Source organism: Stigmatopora argus, chromosome 6 (assembly GCF_051989625.1).
Source record: "Stigmatopora argus isolate UIUO_Sarg chromosome 6, RoL_Sarg_1.0, whole genome shotgun sequence".
In the NCBI taxonomy this organism is placed as follows: Eukaryota; Metazoa; Chordata; class Actinopteri; order Syngnathiformes; family Syngnathidae; genus Stigmatopora; species Stigmatopora argus.
In genome coordinates this window covers 3,067,571-3,084,584 of record NC_135392.1, presented here as the reverse complement: position 1 = coordinate 3,084,584, position 17,014 = coordinate 3,067,571, and the positions used below count along the sequence as shown (strand labels likewise).

Sequence of the window (17,014 nt, the reverse complement as noted above, 5' to 3'; positions counted from 1 at the left end):
GTATTTTTTAAAGATAAATTTTATTTAGTATTTATGGAATCAAATTATACAATTTTGAAAAATCACCTGTTTTTTTTTTCGTTCAAAGTTACCAGAAACGAAAACGGGCCTACTGAAACGACCTTGCTTATTCTAGCAATACTGCAATAACAATAATTAATAAAACATGATGATATGTATTCAATGTATTGCTGTCAATAGTTGGTTTAAGATTTGACAATGACAGCAGTGACGAAGCAGTGGAGAAAACATTGATTAACATAATCATTATTCATAAAATATAAAATTTACAATTAAAAAAATATAAATACTATGTAGGCTATAAATACCTTGTTGTTTAACAGTCAACCCAATATTATACGTGGTAACAGCATGTTAGTAGGAAAACAAGACGTCTGTGTTACGCCTTTTACGACGCAAAGCTCCATCATTGATGAATTATTCATAAAATATCACATTTACAATAAAAAAAAATACATACGATGTGGGTTGTGAATGCATTTTGCTTAACTGTCAAATCATTATTACATGGTAACAGCATGAACTAGAAAACAAGATTGCTGTGTTACGGCTTTTACGACACCCAGCTCCATCATACCGCATGTCGTAAAAACATCTGACCGAGGTACGGCATTGCTGGGCGAATACGAGCACAATTCTTGATGTTGGAGTTTTTGAATGATTTATGGTCACGTCATACGCTTACTAGTAAGTCCAAAACACTGAACATCGTTGGTTAAGATCAGGTTTTCCGTTGGACTGCTTAGTAGTGTGAGGCGCGACTAAATAGCGGCTCATATCCAACATGAGCATGCGGCGTTCTCGTGTGTGAATAAAGGAAATACAGTAAGTGCCTTTATGTTGCAGCGGTTTGTCGACCGATTCTGCGTCCGAAATTAAGCAATGCTGGTCACCGTTTACTGCGCGCCGAGGGATCGCCCAGAAACCACATTCGCCCTCGATGTGTCCCCAGAACTGGAACTCAGAGACTTTGTGGCACTTTGCGAACTCGAATCGGGAATCCCGGCGGGGGAAATTCAGGTAAGGACAGCCGGGAGAGCTAACTTAGCTCGTGGCTAATTAGCCTGCTTTTGCTAGCATGAATCATAGTTTTGCTTGCGCTTTTTTTACCCAAACGAGGAGGAAAATTCGTGGGCACAATTAGCAGAACATATACTGTTGTTGTCATTTCTGTGGGTGGAAAAATCACGCTGTTTAGAAGAATAGAATAGGATTTTTGAGCGTAAGCGTGGGTTTGTTTGCGATTGCTAAAGGCTGAACAGCCAACATAATCACGGCACAGTTCGAAGCGGAAGCTGATTGCGAAACAGATGCTTAAATTAGAGCAAAATTAGACTCGGGAGATAATCCTGTCAACAACGTAGTCGTCTAGTGGTGAAGTTCACTTTTTTAAGTGGAATTGAATGCTTTTATTGTTTTTTTCAAGAGTTTTATTTCATGAAAATATTGAAATTATTCACATTCGAGACGATACGTCAAATACAAATTACACTCGCAGCAATTGGTCAATTTTTTTATTGTTATTATACAAGTACAATAGAAGCATTCAATTCAATTTAAAAAGGGAACTTAACCCTGTTGGTGGTGATGTGATGTGTAGTGGTAAACACATCATTATCTCATCTCATTTTCTGAACCATTTTATCCTTACTAGGGTCGCGGGGGGTGCTGGAGCCTATCCCAGCGGACTTCAGGCCAGAGGCAGGGGACACCCTGAATTGGTGGCCAGCCAATCGGAGCTCACACTCATACCTAGGGGCAATTTAGATCATCCAATTGGCCTACCATGCACGTCTTTGGAATGTGGGAGGAAAACGGAGTGCCCGGAGAAAAACCACGCAGGCCCAGGCCCCCCCACTGTGAGGCCGACACGCTAACTATTCAGCCGCTGGGGTGCCCACCACATCATTAAATACTTCTAAATTTAAACAACAACAAAAAAAGCGGTTCCGAAATGGAAAAAAAAAACCTCAATAAATCAGGGGTTGTGTTTTTATTATTCAAGATGTTAATAAAACAATGTTCAAGGGGAGAGTGAAAACTAAAAAGTATGCTGTTGACTAAGTAAATATATATTTAAATTAGTGTTTTTTTTCCTGTTGTTGCTGGTCATTCTTTGGTCCATAACTTTTTTCTTATTTTTTAAAGATCTCCTATGTTGAGCAGCCCCTAAAAGATCCTACACGTGCCTTGGGGACATACGGTGTGAAGGATGGAGACGTGGTGGTCCTCAGGCAAGCCGACAGAAGACCGCCATCCACTCAACCAGGCTTCCCAGGTGGGAATACTCCATATAATCCGTGACGTATTCCTGGTCACAATTCAGATTTTTATTTCTGATCCAATGTTTTTTTCAGGCTATATATCTTACCGATACCCATTTTTAGACCAGTAAAAATAATGCAAAGATAATCCCTTCTCCTTGTGATATTATTCCGCTAATTTTCCCATCTTTCGTGACTCGACAGGTCTTCCCCGTATCGACTTTCGCTCCATCGCAGTCCCAGGCACCTCAACTTCGGCCCCTCCCCGTAGTACCGCCAGGCCGCCGCCGCAACCGGCTGCGCCGCCACCGCAGCAGTCGCTACCACCTCAACAGCCTCAGCCGCAGCGAAACTCGCAACCCCCCACGCCACCGGCCCCTCAAGGCTCCTCGTCTCAGGGGCTTGATGACCCCGCCTTACTCCAGCAGATGCTCCTGTCCAATCCACACGAGCTGTCCCTCCTGAAAGAGCGAAACCCACCGCTCGCCGAAGCGTTGCTGAGCGGAGATCTAGGTAGACACAACAGCTATGCTAACGTATTTAGCAAGGTTTTACAGTATCCCCTTTTCCAGTATATAGTATTATACAGAATTGGGGTTCCCTGACAAATGTTACAAATCCCATACCTGTCAACTTATACGTGTTTCCCGTATTTTATACGTTGTTTGATCATTTCAAATTGTGTACGCCACATGTGTCAAAGTGGCGGCCCGGGGGCCAAATCTGGCCCGCCGCATCATTTTGTGTGGCCCGGGAAAGTAAATCATGAGTGCCGACTTTCTGTTTTAGGATCAAATTAAAATGGAGTATAGATGTATATTAAATTTCCTGATTTCCCCCCTTTTAAATCAATAATCGTAATTTTTTAATCCATTTTTTCAGTGTTATTCAAAAATAATTTTGTAAAATCTAAAAATATATTTAAAAAAACCTAAAATAAACATTGTTTTAGATCTATAAAAAAGTGAATATTCAGGGATTTTAATCTATTTATTAAAAAAATCTAAATATTAGATCTTAAATGGTCCGGCCCACGTAAAATCAAGTTGACGTTAAAGCAGCCCGGGAACCAACCCGAGTGACACCCTTGGTGTACGCCATATAACAACTTTATTACGGGAAATTTAATTTTTTTAAAGTATGTTTTTTTTGGGGGAAAGCCGATCTCGTTTTACCCATTTCTGCTCTAATCCGGATCGTCTCGGTCACTGCTAGATACTAATATTGTCATTCTTTAAGTATGATATGCACATGTGCATTCCCCTTTCACCCGTCCGCCTTTTCACTATATAAATATAGCGCGTCAGCAAGCAATGTACCCAAACTGTCAAGTTGTCAGCGTCATACAGTGAAACCAAAGAAAATGCAATTGAGTGCAATGGCAGCGACAAGGAAAAGGTTTCCCACCATAAAATGGCACCATTGCACTTTCAATAATTTACCAGACATTGAATTCTATTCACTTTTCATGGGCTTACTTTTTTGTATATCGCAGTTTCAGCGTTGGAAAATTTGGTCAAGAGATTGGAACGTTTATAAAGCCCTGGAATAAGCCTTGTTGTACTATATATGTTGTCAGCTGATGTTGCGGTCTTGTTCTATTTTCAGAGCGTTTCACCAAAGTTCTGCTGGAGCAACAGCAAGATCGAGCCAAACGGGAGCAAGAGCGAATCCGATTGCTGACTGCGGATCCTTTCGACTTGGAAGCGCAGGCAAAAATCGAGGAAGATATCAGGTCAGCTCATTTTTGACTGTCAAGTAAAAAAAAAACTGTATCCAGGATGTGTTCCCTCTTTTCAACACTTGAATCCATGCATAAAACAGACAGCACAACGTGGAAGAAAACATGACCATCGCAATGGAGGAAGCCCCAGAAAGCTTTGGGCAGGTGGTCATGCTTTACATTAACTGCAAAGTCAACGGACACCCTGTAAAAGCTTTTGTGGACTCAGGTAATTAGTAGTGGATTGAACTTGTAAAAATACATATTTTGCCACTTAGGTTTTTTTTTGTTGAAATACCTTTGCATGTCAGGAAGTTTAATGATTTACACTTTTGGGTTACCATGATTGCCTGTTTATTCTGACTAGAATGAGTTCTACTTTAGCTTTGGAGGAAGCGATTTAAAATTTGAAGTATTTTCTATTTATTGTTCTCAGGCGCCCAAATGACTATAATGAGCCAAGCCTGTGCGGAGCGCTGCAACATCATGCGACTGGTCGATCGCCGCTGGGCGGGCATCGCCAAAGGAGTGGGCACGCAAAAGATCATCGGCAGGGTTCACTTGGGTGGGTGTTTTTGTATGAATCCCTTTCATCAGGAAGAGTGTATAGTAATATTGCGCTGTCCGATATTGGAAAAAAAAAAACACAAAGGTCTGAACTGGAACAATACTGTTAAATACGCAGATGCCGCCTTAGTTTAGAAAATCTTCCAACACAAAGCTCCTCCCCCACTGCAAGATTTTGGACAAAAAAATTCCAACACATACAAGGGCTGGCTCTAGAGGTGACTGTGTAGTTCCCTTCAAAAATAGTGCTAAATTAGCTAAGGCATCTTCTCTCATCATACCTGGAACTCAATAGTAATTAGCATACGTAAATTCCCGTCTCTGAACCTCTTGGCCAATCATCTTAAAGCCTGGCTGTTAGACGAACAAAATTGCGATTACAACGCTGTCTAAAACTGTGCTACGTAGGTATGTGTGTCTAGTATGTGTCATCAAGGGCTGGCTCTAGAGGTGACTGTAGTTCCCTTCAAAAAGAATGCTAAATTAGCTATATCACCTTCTTTCTTCATACCTGGAACTCAATAGCAATTAGCATATGTCAACCGCCATCTCTGAACCCCTTGGCCAATCATCTTACAGCCTGGCTAGACGTACAAAATATCACGACCTATGCTACGTAGGCATCTGTGTGTCTAGTATGTGTCATCGTTTATCTTTAACCTACGCAAGGGACTAAAGGTGGAAATTAGCCAATGGCTACAATCTTACTTATTTACACATGTTCATTAACATGAATATAAATATGTTCATTAATATGTGCCCCTTCCCCGCCCTTATGAAATAAATCAAACTTTAATCTACGTGGTTGATCTGACTTTTGTGTCGATGCAGCTCAGGTCCAGATTGAAGGGGATTTTCTTCCCTGCTCCTTCTCCATTTTGGAGGACCAACCCATGGACATGCTCCTCGGCTTGGACATGCTCAAGAGACACCAGGTGCAACCCACCCGTCCTCGTCGCTCGTAATCATAGAGAAACTCAAAACCTGCAGCATGAATAACGTGATTTCTTTGGCTTGTAGTGTGCAATCGACCTGAAGAAAAGTGTCCTCGTCATCGGCACAACGGGCACCGAGACTCGATTCTTGTCCGAGGCCGAGCTTCCCGAATGTGCTCGCTTGGCGTACGGGCCCGAGGGGCGTGAGGAAAGCCGCCCCGAAGAGATAGCAGACAGGGAGCTCGCAGAGGCGCTTCAGCGATCCGTACAAGAAAGCGGTATGTCAGCTTCTATGCTATCGATGGCTTTTTTTTTTCTTTTGATTTTTTTTTGTGACTGTCAGAACGAAAAATGCATGTGCCACATAAACACCATGAATGCTGTCTCATCATCATGTTGTGCCTTAATATTAGATCAGGAGATCCTTTTTTATGATGGATTCCTGTTCATACAGTGGTCAACCAATTTTACCAATCAGGATTGTATTTTATAATAATTGTAGTACATATATAGTAAAAACACCGTAGTTTTTCACATATGCGCAGTATTTGTAGCTAAAAAAAAGATGACTGAATAGTGGGTACGGCTTATATGCACACAAATTAGACTTGATATGCACGAAACTGCATAGTAACAAATACGAAACACCCTGACGCAAGTCAATGCGGCCGATACGGTCATTTATTTCAAAACGGAGAAAAGATAAACAAATAAAACCCAAAACAAAATGAATATGGGGGTCAACATTTTGAATTAGGGGGCGTCTTATACGAGAGAAATGGTAAAATTCAAAGATTTTAAGGGCGCGGCTTATATGCGCACAAATTAGACTTGACATGCACGAAACTGCAAGATGACAAAGACGAAACACCCTAACGCAAGTCAATGCGGCCGATACGGTCATTTATTTCAGAATAGAGAAAAGATAAACAAATAAAACCCAAAACAAAATGAATATGGAGGTCAAAATTTTGAATTAAGGGGCGTCTTATACAAGAAAAATGGTAAAATTCAATGATTTTAAGGCAATTTTAGGGGTGTGGCTTATACGCGAGAAAATACCGTAAGTTTTCCCAGTCTAAATAGTTCTGAGCAACTTTTGATTCCCACTAAGATCAAAATGCCTGCGGTATTAACATGAATAAAACAAAAAAAGTATCGTTTGTTCATGGTTAACAACAGGGTTTTAGTATAGTGATAGCTGTTTTAATGATGCAGTAATAGATATATTTATTTTCTTTTAAGTGTGATTTGGTTGCTGCATGTTCTGTGTGCCACTGCTAACTTTTTCCGTCCTTCTGCATGACGTGTGTGGTGTGCACCTTAACATCTGAGCAGGACAGCACTGATGCAAATGGAGACAGATGGAGAGGGGCCAAACAATCAGGTACTGAGGAAACTCCAGGCTTAAGACCATTGCTTTTTTTCGTTTTTTTGCCACCTTGATTTTGGCTTCATTGTTGACACAGGTTCTGGTACTGTTGTTATTTTTTAAATGTATGTTTGCATGTAGCTTGCCTTAATAAATAACAGTAAAGAAAAGAGCAGGAAGTAACCACCCATCGTGAGTTTGCTAACAAACAGTGGACTCACTTTATGTCAGTGGGTTTGCAATTGTCAGCAATATATTTGAATAAAAGGGACATTTGTGGAAAACGTTGAATTTATGCCAAGGAGGATTCGGCAAAATGCTTGAAGTTGCTTTTAAAATCAGTAAGTGTCTTATCTCCTTCAAAATAAGAAATGTGGATGAGGCTCTAACATAAAATGTGAGGAAAACAAAGTTTTGTGCCTCCTTGGTAGCTCCTATTTTGGTTTCAAAATCTGACAATTTGGTTGTGTCATCTGTTCTCCTCTCCCGAAAAGACACCGCAGACGGACAGACTACCTCACCGCCGCCGCCATTGTCACTACCCGCAGCCTCAGACCAAATGTTCTCAAGCGCCCATCCCCTGAAGCCTGACTCGGTTTGCTCAGAGTCCACCCAGGTCCTGACAGAACCGGACCACAAGCAGCCTCCCTCTCTGGAAGATCATCCTATCTGTGTAGAAGAAGCCCCAGGACCCGATCAGTCCACTGAAGGCCTCCAGGGTCCCCAAGGTGAGACTACAGAACCATCGGAGGTAGAGAACAACCCTACCGTAACCCCTTCAGAACTAGAAAACAGTCAGCCCATGGAAGAAGAGGCGACTGATCCGTCGGACTCCGTCGAAATGGACCCCTCGATCGGGGATAAGCCGGAGGGCTCCGACAGCATCCCTTCCTTGGCCGCCGCTCTCTTGGAGCTCCACGAACTGCTGCTCTCCAACAACTGCGGCACCCCCACGACCCCCGGAGCAGATCCTAGTGATGCCAAAGCCAAACTCGCCGCCACGTTCGACAGACCCTCGGGAGGAAAAGCAGAAGACTCTACGACAGAGCCGGAAAAAAACGAAGACCCCAACATTCATCCTCCCGAGTTAGTACCTCAACCAGAACCCCCGACTGAACCCAGAGACCCTAGCATTTACAACCCGGAGTCGGCCATTCCTCCGGACCTTGTCGGGGACGCTGTGGAACCCCCTGAGGGTGCGCACAGACAAACCCCAGACAGCCAAGTCCCCGGCACCCCCGCCGAGACCCCTCAACCGGTCCCCTTTCCGGCGGAACACATCCAGAGAATCCAGGCTGCAGGTTTTTCTGCCCGTGATGCCGCAGAGGCTCTGGAGCAGGCGCACGGGGTGGTGGAGCTGGCCCTGCTGGCACTCCTGGCCCGCGGCATCACCGTGCCCAACTAAAGACTCTAAGCCCCGCCCCCAGCAAGGTCTTGTCCCCTATAACGATTTCGGTCTCGATCCAGACGTCTCGTGCCGCTTGCAGGGAACGTGTCTTAACACGGATATGCTGTCACACAGTACTGATCATCTTTTTTGTTTCGTTTTTTTTAACATGGCGAATACGTGAAGGCCCAAGTCTCGAACCAGAGTCCATCTCGTTAATTTTAGGGGTTTTTCCTACTGCAAAATCGATTGATTGACATTTCTGGTCACCCAACATATCATTTACTGTTAAACCGTTAAATATCATTTGCTCTTTGTTTTTCGCACGCAGGAAAAATACACTGATTTTTAAGCCCATGCTGATTTTTCCAGGGTGAGATACCACATGACAAGATATTTAAAAGCAGTTGATTGGTCAAGCATCGTAACACAAAACTATGAGGCAGCGCAATGGTAAGAGAGCTAACAATAGGACATTTTCTTCTTTGATCGAAAACAAAAATGTTCAAATTTGGCCTGATTTTAGCACTAAAGTATGCTACCTGTCTTTACAAATGTCAACCCTGAGTATTTCCGAGTCTTAAAATGAAACAATCACTCTTTCTTGGATTAGATTAGAAGTTTATTTCATCCCGTATTCGGAAAATATCTTGGTTGCAGTAGCAAAACAGACAGAAGACACAGAAGACATTGTAGAACTAGGTAAAAAAAACTGGAGCCACACAAAGGAAGTCCACAAGGTCCACCTTTCTTTATCTGATTTTGATCGGAAAAATGATCAAATTGGGCAAGAATTTCAGTGTGTTTAGCCTGCTTTTATATTAAATGTTTTTTTCATGGTCATCCGACGCCGTACTGTCATAGTTAGTTATAACTTGGCCATTGTTATTTTTTTCTAATGTATGTTTATCAAGAGTTACAATTGACAGAGTATCAATAGATTGATTCTCTCTAAAATTTGCCACAATTCTGAAAATTGAACGAGTTTACAATTATGTACCAAAAAAAAAATCAAAAATGAGTGAGAAAACATCGGACAGAATAATCCAATTTCAGGTGGGTGATTTTTGGTTGTACGTATGTTCGCCATTTATTCATGATTGTGAAATCAAGGTGGGTGTGTCTACTTTTTTTGGTTTTATTTTCACTTTTTTTCTGTGAAAATGGCTTAAAAATGATCCGTTATCTTGTATCACATGGCTTTATCCTGGTCATCTGGCAGACAATAATTTTTATGATTTATTTACTCGTTTCTTTTATGAGATTTTAAATGGCAGAATAAAATGGGATTCATATTTGTACAATGCGTGCGATAATGATTACTTAAAACATGACTATAGTATTTTTTTTAGACTTTTAATGTATGAAATGAGTTAAAATTTTCAGCTCAAAATCCTTAAAAGGGCTCAAATTTTACTTATTTGGGTTCATAGTGTCATTCTGGTTTTATTCATTTTATAAATATTTCAATATTTATGTGTATATATATATATATATATGTATATATATATATGTATATTATATGTGTGTATATATACGTATATGTGTGTGTGTGTGTCTATATGTGTGTGTATATATATATATATATATATATATATATAAAGTGGGTTATTTTTAAATGACAAACAAAAATAATTGCCTTGTAAAGGATTTTCAAAAGGGGGTGGGGCTTAACACACCTGCTGTATGTTTGCTGATTAACTCTTGCCTTTTAATTAGGACTTTGGCAGTTTAATTTGGACAAAATGGCTGAATTCGGCAGCTCTCGTACTTGCAGCATCAGGAGCTGCGGTGGCGCTGAAGTCTTTGCCAAACTGCTCGCCTACTTTGAAGACCCCCGTCACGAAAGGAGTATCCTCGATTGCCCCGATATGGCGACCGCCGAAGGGCCTCGCTCGTTGGACTTGAACGCGGAAGAACCTGGAAGTGACCTGCCACAACCGAGCCAGGCTAACAAGTGAGGGCTACAGTTTTGTTTTTTTAATGATTTCATTATATCTATTTAACAGGGAACAGCCGTATTAAAAAACACATCTATATTCATGTTAATGAACAAATATATGTAAATATGTATGATTAGCCGAGGGCTATTTTCCAACTTTAGTCTCTTGTGTAGGTTGAAGATAAACGATGACACATACTAGACACACTTGGCACAGTTTTAGACAGTGTTGTGATTGGAATTTTTTTTGTCTATCAGCCAGGCTTTAAGATGATTGGCCAAGAGGTTCAGAGACAGTTCACGTATACTAATTGGTATTAAGTTCCAGGTTATGAAGACAGAAGGTGCTTTGGCTAATTTAGTACTTTTTTTTAAGGGGAACTACACAGTCACCTCTAGAGCCAGCCCTTGTTAATGTGTTGATTTTTTTTTTTGCACTAAATATTGCAAGGGAGGAGGAGCTTTGTGTTGGAATATTTTGTAAACTAAGGTGGCATCTGCATATTTAATAGTATTGTTCCATTTTGGGGGTTTGTATTTTTTTTTAACATATCTGACAGTGGTGGTGCGTTTTTTGGTTTTCCGTCTAATACTTTCAGAGCTGGCTTTTGACGTTGGATTGAGTTGAGATACAAATTCATGTAAGGCCCCAGCCAACCAAAATACTAAGTAAACTGGACTAAACAGTTCAGGTTTATAATGGTGAAAGAAAATCATGTTTAGGTTTCAAGAGTTGTCCTTAAAAATGATTTTTTTTCACAGAATGGGCCTTCTGAATTTCCTAACATATTGGGGACGTTGGTTAAGTGAATAGTGTATTAAAAAAATTAAATTCTTGTCTTAAAGCCCTCTTTTAGACATGTCATCGATCATCAAGTCAGTTGCTGCGGCGGGAGTGTGGACTTTTGGAAAAATGAGCTTTGTGCCCAAGTTGCATGATTCGTCTCCTGGCAATGAAGAAACCACGTTGTCTTCATCAGTGGATACCACAAATGAAGAGTAAGGCTTTTAAAGAAATGAAATTAAACATAATTGGTATTGAATATTAACTAAATTTCCATTACAGGCCTGAGGATCCCGTTGAGGATGAAGAGGGGGAGGAAGACCACAGTGTTACCTTTCAGTCAAAGTACATTAACATCTGTAAGTATCCACTGACTGCTTGTTTTTGTTGTTGTTGTTGTCTTTTTTTGGATAAATAGTCGATAATTGAAGCTTCTGGTCATTTCCATTTTGCAGTTCCGCTGTACCAGGACTACTGCGTGCAGTCGGTCAGAGATGACCTCCAAAAACTTAGCCTGAAGACCTCCTTATCCGAGCTGATCACCCCCCAGTACCTGGAGTCTCTGCAATGCCGTCTCCGTCCCCTTTGCGCACCTCAGGAGACCTCGCCCTCGTCGCCAGAACGCCCTGTTATCAGTGTGTCCCACTGCACCCTTTGGCAAGAACTGGATGAGGTGAAGGCCGCTGGTCTGCTTGGCGGCCTGACTGCCCAACAGATCCGACTTCAGGAGGTTTGATGTGTTTTTTTTCAATTTCTTGAATCTGGTCTTCCAGTGTGGAGTTAATTTTTTATGGGCTTAAAACTCCCAAACTAAAATGTTGGACATCTTCTTGTGCAGAGGAAAATTTGAAAGTGTTGTACAATAAATGTACCTGATACCGTATTAATCAGTGGCGGTCCGTGAATTTCCTAGTGACGCCTTCAGCAAAAACTATTTTATGGCTATAAAAGCTCTACTGCAGCTGCGACACATAAAAAAAAATCAATAATAACCTCATACAATTGAAATATTATTTAGGAATATAGCCATATTTTACTCATTTTAAGAAAAATCATCATATGTATTTACGAGATACTGTATGAATCAAAAGAACATTATTAGGGTCATTATCATAAGGAATTAGTTCATCCAGTAATGGTTGTTTTCTTACTGCAAAACAGAAAATAACCAACAAATAGTAAAGGTTACTTTGCCGACATCTAGTGGTGAAAGAGTAGCAAGTATTGTGCGCATATAAGCCGTACTCTTCAGTCTTTTTTTTTTTTTGTCACAAATATGGCTTAAATGCAAGAAAATATGGTAGTTTTCAAAATGAAAAATTAATGAATGCTCATTAAATTGTGAAATTTACTTAGTTTTTAAATGAATTCAATTTTTTTTAATTCCCAATAAGAACCAATTTGGTACATATTTAGGGAGTAAATTATTGCAACAATTAAAATACATTTTTTAAGGATAATGCCTTGTTATAGAGATTTTGTGTGTGCCAAATTTAACCATTTTAAGGTCCCACTTTTATTTGAATGCACTTTTCTTTCTGTCTGCAGTCCATGTTTGAGTTGATTGGCTCCGAAGCATCTTACCTGAGAAGCCTGGGCATCGCTGTGGATCACTTTAGCTCATCGCAGGCCCTCAAGTGCACCATTTCCCGACTGGAGCACCATACTTTATTTTCCAACATTCGTCACGTGAAGGCCACTAGTGAAAAGTAATACCACCACCACTATCTCATTTTTTTTAATATACAAGGACATGAATTTAGAAACAGAAAATCTTGAAGTAAACTATACAGCCCAGGTGTCAAAGTGGTGGCCCGGGGGCCAAATCTGGCCCGCCGGATCATTTTGTGCGGCCCGAGAAAGTAAATCGTGAGTGCCGACTTTCTGTTTTAGGATCAAATTCAAATGAAGATTATAGATGTAGTATATTAGATTTCCTGATTTTTTTTCCCCTTTTTTAAATCAATAATTGCAATTTTTAATCCCTTAGTGTTTTTAGTTCAAAACGCATTTTGTGAAATCTAAAAATAAATATATATTATTAATATTTTCAGTTTTTCACTTTATTGACGATCATTTAAAAATATTTAGTTTCCTTTTGAAATGAGAAACAAATTATTAAAAGACGTTTTACCTTACTAAGAAAAAGCTCAAATAAACATTGTTTTGGATCTATAAAAAACTGAATAATTAGGGCTTTTGATCCAGTTCTTTTAATCTGATAAAAAAATCTAAATATTATATCTAAAATGGTCCGACCCACATGAAATTGAGTTGACGTTAATGAGGCCTGTGAACCAACCTGAGTTTGACACCCTTGCTATACAAAATAATCCCTTGAATATTGTGGTTAATGTAGACCAGTCAAAAAACTTACTGTAGTCTGACTTAACATTGGTCTGTTCTAGGTTTCTCATGGACCTGGAGCGCCGCTTGACCCAGAACCTGTTCATGTCCCAGCTTGGGGACGTTGTACTAGATCACTGCCCCGCTTTTCGCGCCCGTTACGTACCTTACGTTACTAACATGATGTACCAGGAGGCTCTCATCAGTCAGTTGCTGTGCGTCTGCGCAACTTTATTTCACCACGGTGCTTTTTGTGAGCCTTCAAGCTCATTTCTTGTCTTCTGTGTCCAGGCAGCAGAACCGAGGCTTCGTGTCATCTCTGAAGCAGCTGGAAGGCGAGCCTGTTTGCCAGCGGCAGAGTCTTAAATCCTTCCTCGTTCTTCCCTTCCAAAGAATCACCCGCGTTAAACTCATTCTGGAGGTACCGTATTTTCTCGCATATATGCCGTATTTGTCGCTCAAAAAATGATACGGGTACGACTGGACATGCACAAAACTGCAAAGTGACAAAGACAAAACGCCATAACGCAAGAAAATGTAGCCGATACGGTCATTCATTTCAAAATAGAGAAAAGATAAACAGAAAACGCTTAACAAAATTTATTTTGACGTCTATGAATGAAATTCAAGAAGAAAAAAAAACGTATCTTGCATAAAACGTGAAAAAAAATACCACGTGCAATTATTTTTCTTAAGATTTCCCCTTCAAAGTAACACATGGAGGTGAAAATATGAATCAGGGGGCTTATATGAGAGAAATTGTCAAATTCAACAATTTTAGGGTGTGGCTGATATACAAAAAAAATACAGTAATTCTTAATAGATAGTCATGAATATCCTGAGATAAAGTACCCCAGCTGTACACTGGTAAACCATTAAGCCATTACAAAATTTGAATGATAGATTTTGCTTATGTACCGAATACATTTTTCCTATTTAGACTATCCTAAAATTGACGGAACCCGATTCAGATGAACAATTACTTCTTCAAAAAGCAAAGGAGGCCATTCATGAGGTATGTTTACTTTATTTCCATGCAATTACTTGACAGATAAAAACAGTATGATAATGCTTTCCTAATGAGTTTGCTTGTCCGGACTAGATTGTGATCGAATGCAATGACGGAGTGAAAAAAATGAAAGTCATCGAGCAGCTGGTCTCCCTGGAGGTGATGCTGGATTTTGGCAAATTCAAGGTCAGTGTTTCTTTTTCTTATGCTTAATAGGGACAGCAGGTTCTAGACCACAGGTGTCAAAGTGGTGGCCCGGGGGCCAAATCTGGCCCACTGCATCATTTTGTGCGGCCCGAGTAAGTAAATCATGAGTGCCAACTTTCTGTTTTAGGATCAAATTAAAATGAAGATTATAGATGTATGTTAAATTTCCTGATTTTCCCCCTTTTTAAATCAATAATTGTAATTTTTTTATCCATTTTCTTTTGGTGTTTTTAGGTCGAAAAGCACAGGTGTCAAAGTGGCGGCCCGGGGGCCAAATCTGGCCCGCCGCATCATTTTGTGCGGCCCGGGAAAGTCAATCATGATTGCCGACTTTCTGTTTTTGGATCAAATTAAAATGAAGAGTATATATGTATATTAAATTTCCTGGTTTTCCCCCTTTTTAAAACAATAATTGAATTTTTTTAATCCATTTTTTCTGTGTTTTTAGTTCAAAAATCATTTTGTAAAATCCAAAAATATATATAAAAAGCTAAAATAAACATTGTTTTAGATCTATAAAAAAACTGAATATTCAGGGAATTTAATCCATTTATTAAAAAAAAATCTAAGTATTATATCTAAAATGGTCTGGCCCATGTGAAATCAAGTTGACGTTAAAGCGGCCTGCGAACCAACCCGAGTCTGACACCCCTAATCTAGACCGTATAATTCCTAAACCCTGATCTATAGCCTATTGAACATGCATTGTATCGTCTCTCCTTTGCAATCTTTCAGGCACTTCCTCTGGTCATTAGCGGACGTTTTTTGGTGCATGAGGGTCCTTTAAGCCTGCTGACTGTGGACTCCGGCCCCAATCCTAGAACTTCCCTCACTGATGTCCAGCTTCATCTCTTCAATGACTTGTTGATCCTGTCGTCAAAAAAGTAACATCATCACTACACTTTGTGCCTATGTTACTTCCCACTTCATTTAATGGCCGACTCTCATGTCAGGGAGGATCGCTTTCTGGTAGAAGATCATGCCGTGTTTCCCACATATGTACACGCTGCCCCGCTGAAGACCAAAACTCTGGGTCTACCGCCAGATTCCTTCCTGTTGCATTTCTCTCGGAGTGGAACCGGACACCCGACTGCAATGATTCTCGTTGCGCACAGCAGGTATGTGAGAATGGTGGAGTACATCATTGTTTAGATCTAGTGCCTAAACACTTGGTTTAAAGGAAGCGCGTTAGATTGTCAACATTTCTTTTGCCAGTGAGCGAAAAAAGCAAAAGGGGGGCCGTATTTTCTCGCATATTCGTCGTATTTGTTGCTAATAAAAAATGATATGGGTGCGGCTTATATGCGCACAAATTAGACTTGACTTGCACGAAACTGCAAGGTGACAAAGATAAAACGCCATAACGCAAGAAAATGCGGCTGATAGTCATTTCAAAATAGAGAAAAGATGAACATAAAATAATGAACTAAACTTATTTTGACGTCTATGAATGAAATTCGAGAAAAAAACAATCTTGCATAAAATGTTAAAAAACTCACGTGCATGCCATTGCTCACTCAGGGCGCCACCATCTTACCTAGGGATGAAAAACTAGACCACCACGGACACACTTCCTTGTTGTACTGCTCACATGACTTACTTATTGATTTTTTTCTACATGCAGGCAACAACCTTTATGTATGTGCAATCCAGAAATCGATTAATACAGTATCTCAGAAATACCACATTTGATTATTTTTCTTAAGATTTTCCCTTCAAAGTAACACATTTGTATTCCCTATTAAAACCATGAATATGGAGGTGAACATTGTCAATCAGGGGGGAGTCTTATACGAGGGAAAATATAAAATTCAACCATTTTAAGGCAATTTTAATGGTGCGGCTTATACGCGGATGTGGCTAATATACGAGAAAATACGGTAAATCCCACCCAAAAAAATGAGCTGAGGTCAACACTGAACATCAAAATATGTGGAATTTGTTGTACTTAATTGATACTGGGCTAAATTATTCCAATTTGGCTATATTTGGTTTTCCAGAGCATGAAGGTGGGGTGCTTCAGTTGACTTTACTATGTAATTATGGGTGGGTGATTGAAATGCCATGTTTGATTTTGATTTTGGCCACAGGTCAGACAAGGAGGAGTGGATGAGGGTACTCAAGTGTGGTGACTAAAACTCTTATTTTTCTTTACTTTCTGCATTTCCAAAATTGTTCACTTTTATTTGCACTTGTAGCCATTTAACACTGATCAACACTTAAGTTCAATTTCCAATTGAAATCTCACATTTTCTATACATTGGCAGGTGATTTTGATTAAGCACATGTTCACTTTAATTTGACAGAAAGCTGGCATTGTTTTAAATGATTTTTGTTTTTAAATTTGAAGTTTTCAAATTGACTGGTAATAAATAAAAATGTCAACACCATCACTTCTACATTTCATTTGAATTCCATAAAAGCAAAAGCTGGGTTGTCTTGATGACATTTTTTATG

At 40.0% G+C, this 17,014-nt stretch overlaps 2 protein-coding genes across 3 annotated transcripts; both read left to right on the top strand.

The window, feature by feature from the left end:
• Positions 1 to 301: 301 nt before the first annotated feature.
• ddi2 (DNA-damage inducible protein 2) lies at positions 302 to 9,573 on the top strand. 2 transcript variants are annotated; one of them, XM_077604029.1, is made up of 11 exons: positions 302 to 708; positions 868 to 1,041; positions 2,170 to 2,299; positions 2,490 to 2,798; positions 3,894 to 4,020; positions 4,110 to 4,237; positions 4,445 to 4,573; positions 5,407 to 5,510; positions 5,596 to 5,788; positions 6,849 to 6,897; positions 7,377 to 7,473. In XM_077604029.1, exons 2-10 carry the CDS (start codon positions 904 to 906, stop codon positions 6,857 to 6,859), a joined length of 1,269 nt encoding a protein of 422 aa, XP_077460155.1. In that variant the 5' UTR covers positions 302 to 708; positions 868 to 903; the 3' UTR covers positions 6,860 to 6,897; positions 7,377 to 7,473. The 2 variants fall into 2 exon arrangements, with proteins under 2 accessions (XP_077460155.1, XP_077460154.1); XM_077604028.1 differs by lacking the exon at positions 6,849 to 6,897 and having other exon boundaries at positions 7,377 to 9,573.
• A 421-nt stretch (positions 9,574 to 9,994) lies between these two features.
• On the top strand, positions 9,995 to 16,827 carry LOC144075826 (rho guanine nucleotide exchange factor 5-like). The gene is made up of 12 exons (XM_077603240.1): positions 9,995 to 10,226; positions 11,058 to 11,210; positions 11,278 to 11,354; positions 11,451 to 11,725; positions 12,544 to 12,704; positions 13,404 to 13,556; positions 13,633 to 13,762; positions 14,282 to 14,356; positions 14,444 to 14,536; positions 15,293 to 15,441; positions 15,511 to 15,675; positions 16,648 to 16,827. The coding sequence occupies exons 1-12, from the start codon at positions 10,015 to 10,017 to the stop codon at positions 16,691 to 16,693; spliced, it is 1,689 nt and encodes a 562-aa protein (XP_077459366.1). The 5' UTR covers positions 9,995 to 10,014; the 3' UTR covers positions 16,694 to 16,827.
• Positions 16,828 to 17,014: the final 187 nt, after the last annotated feature.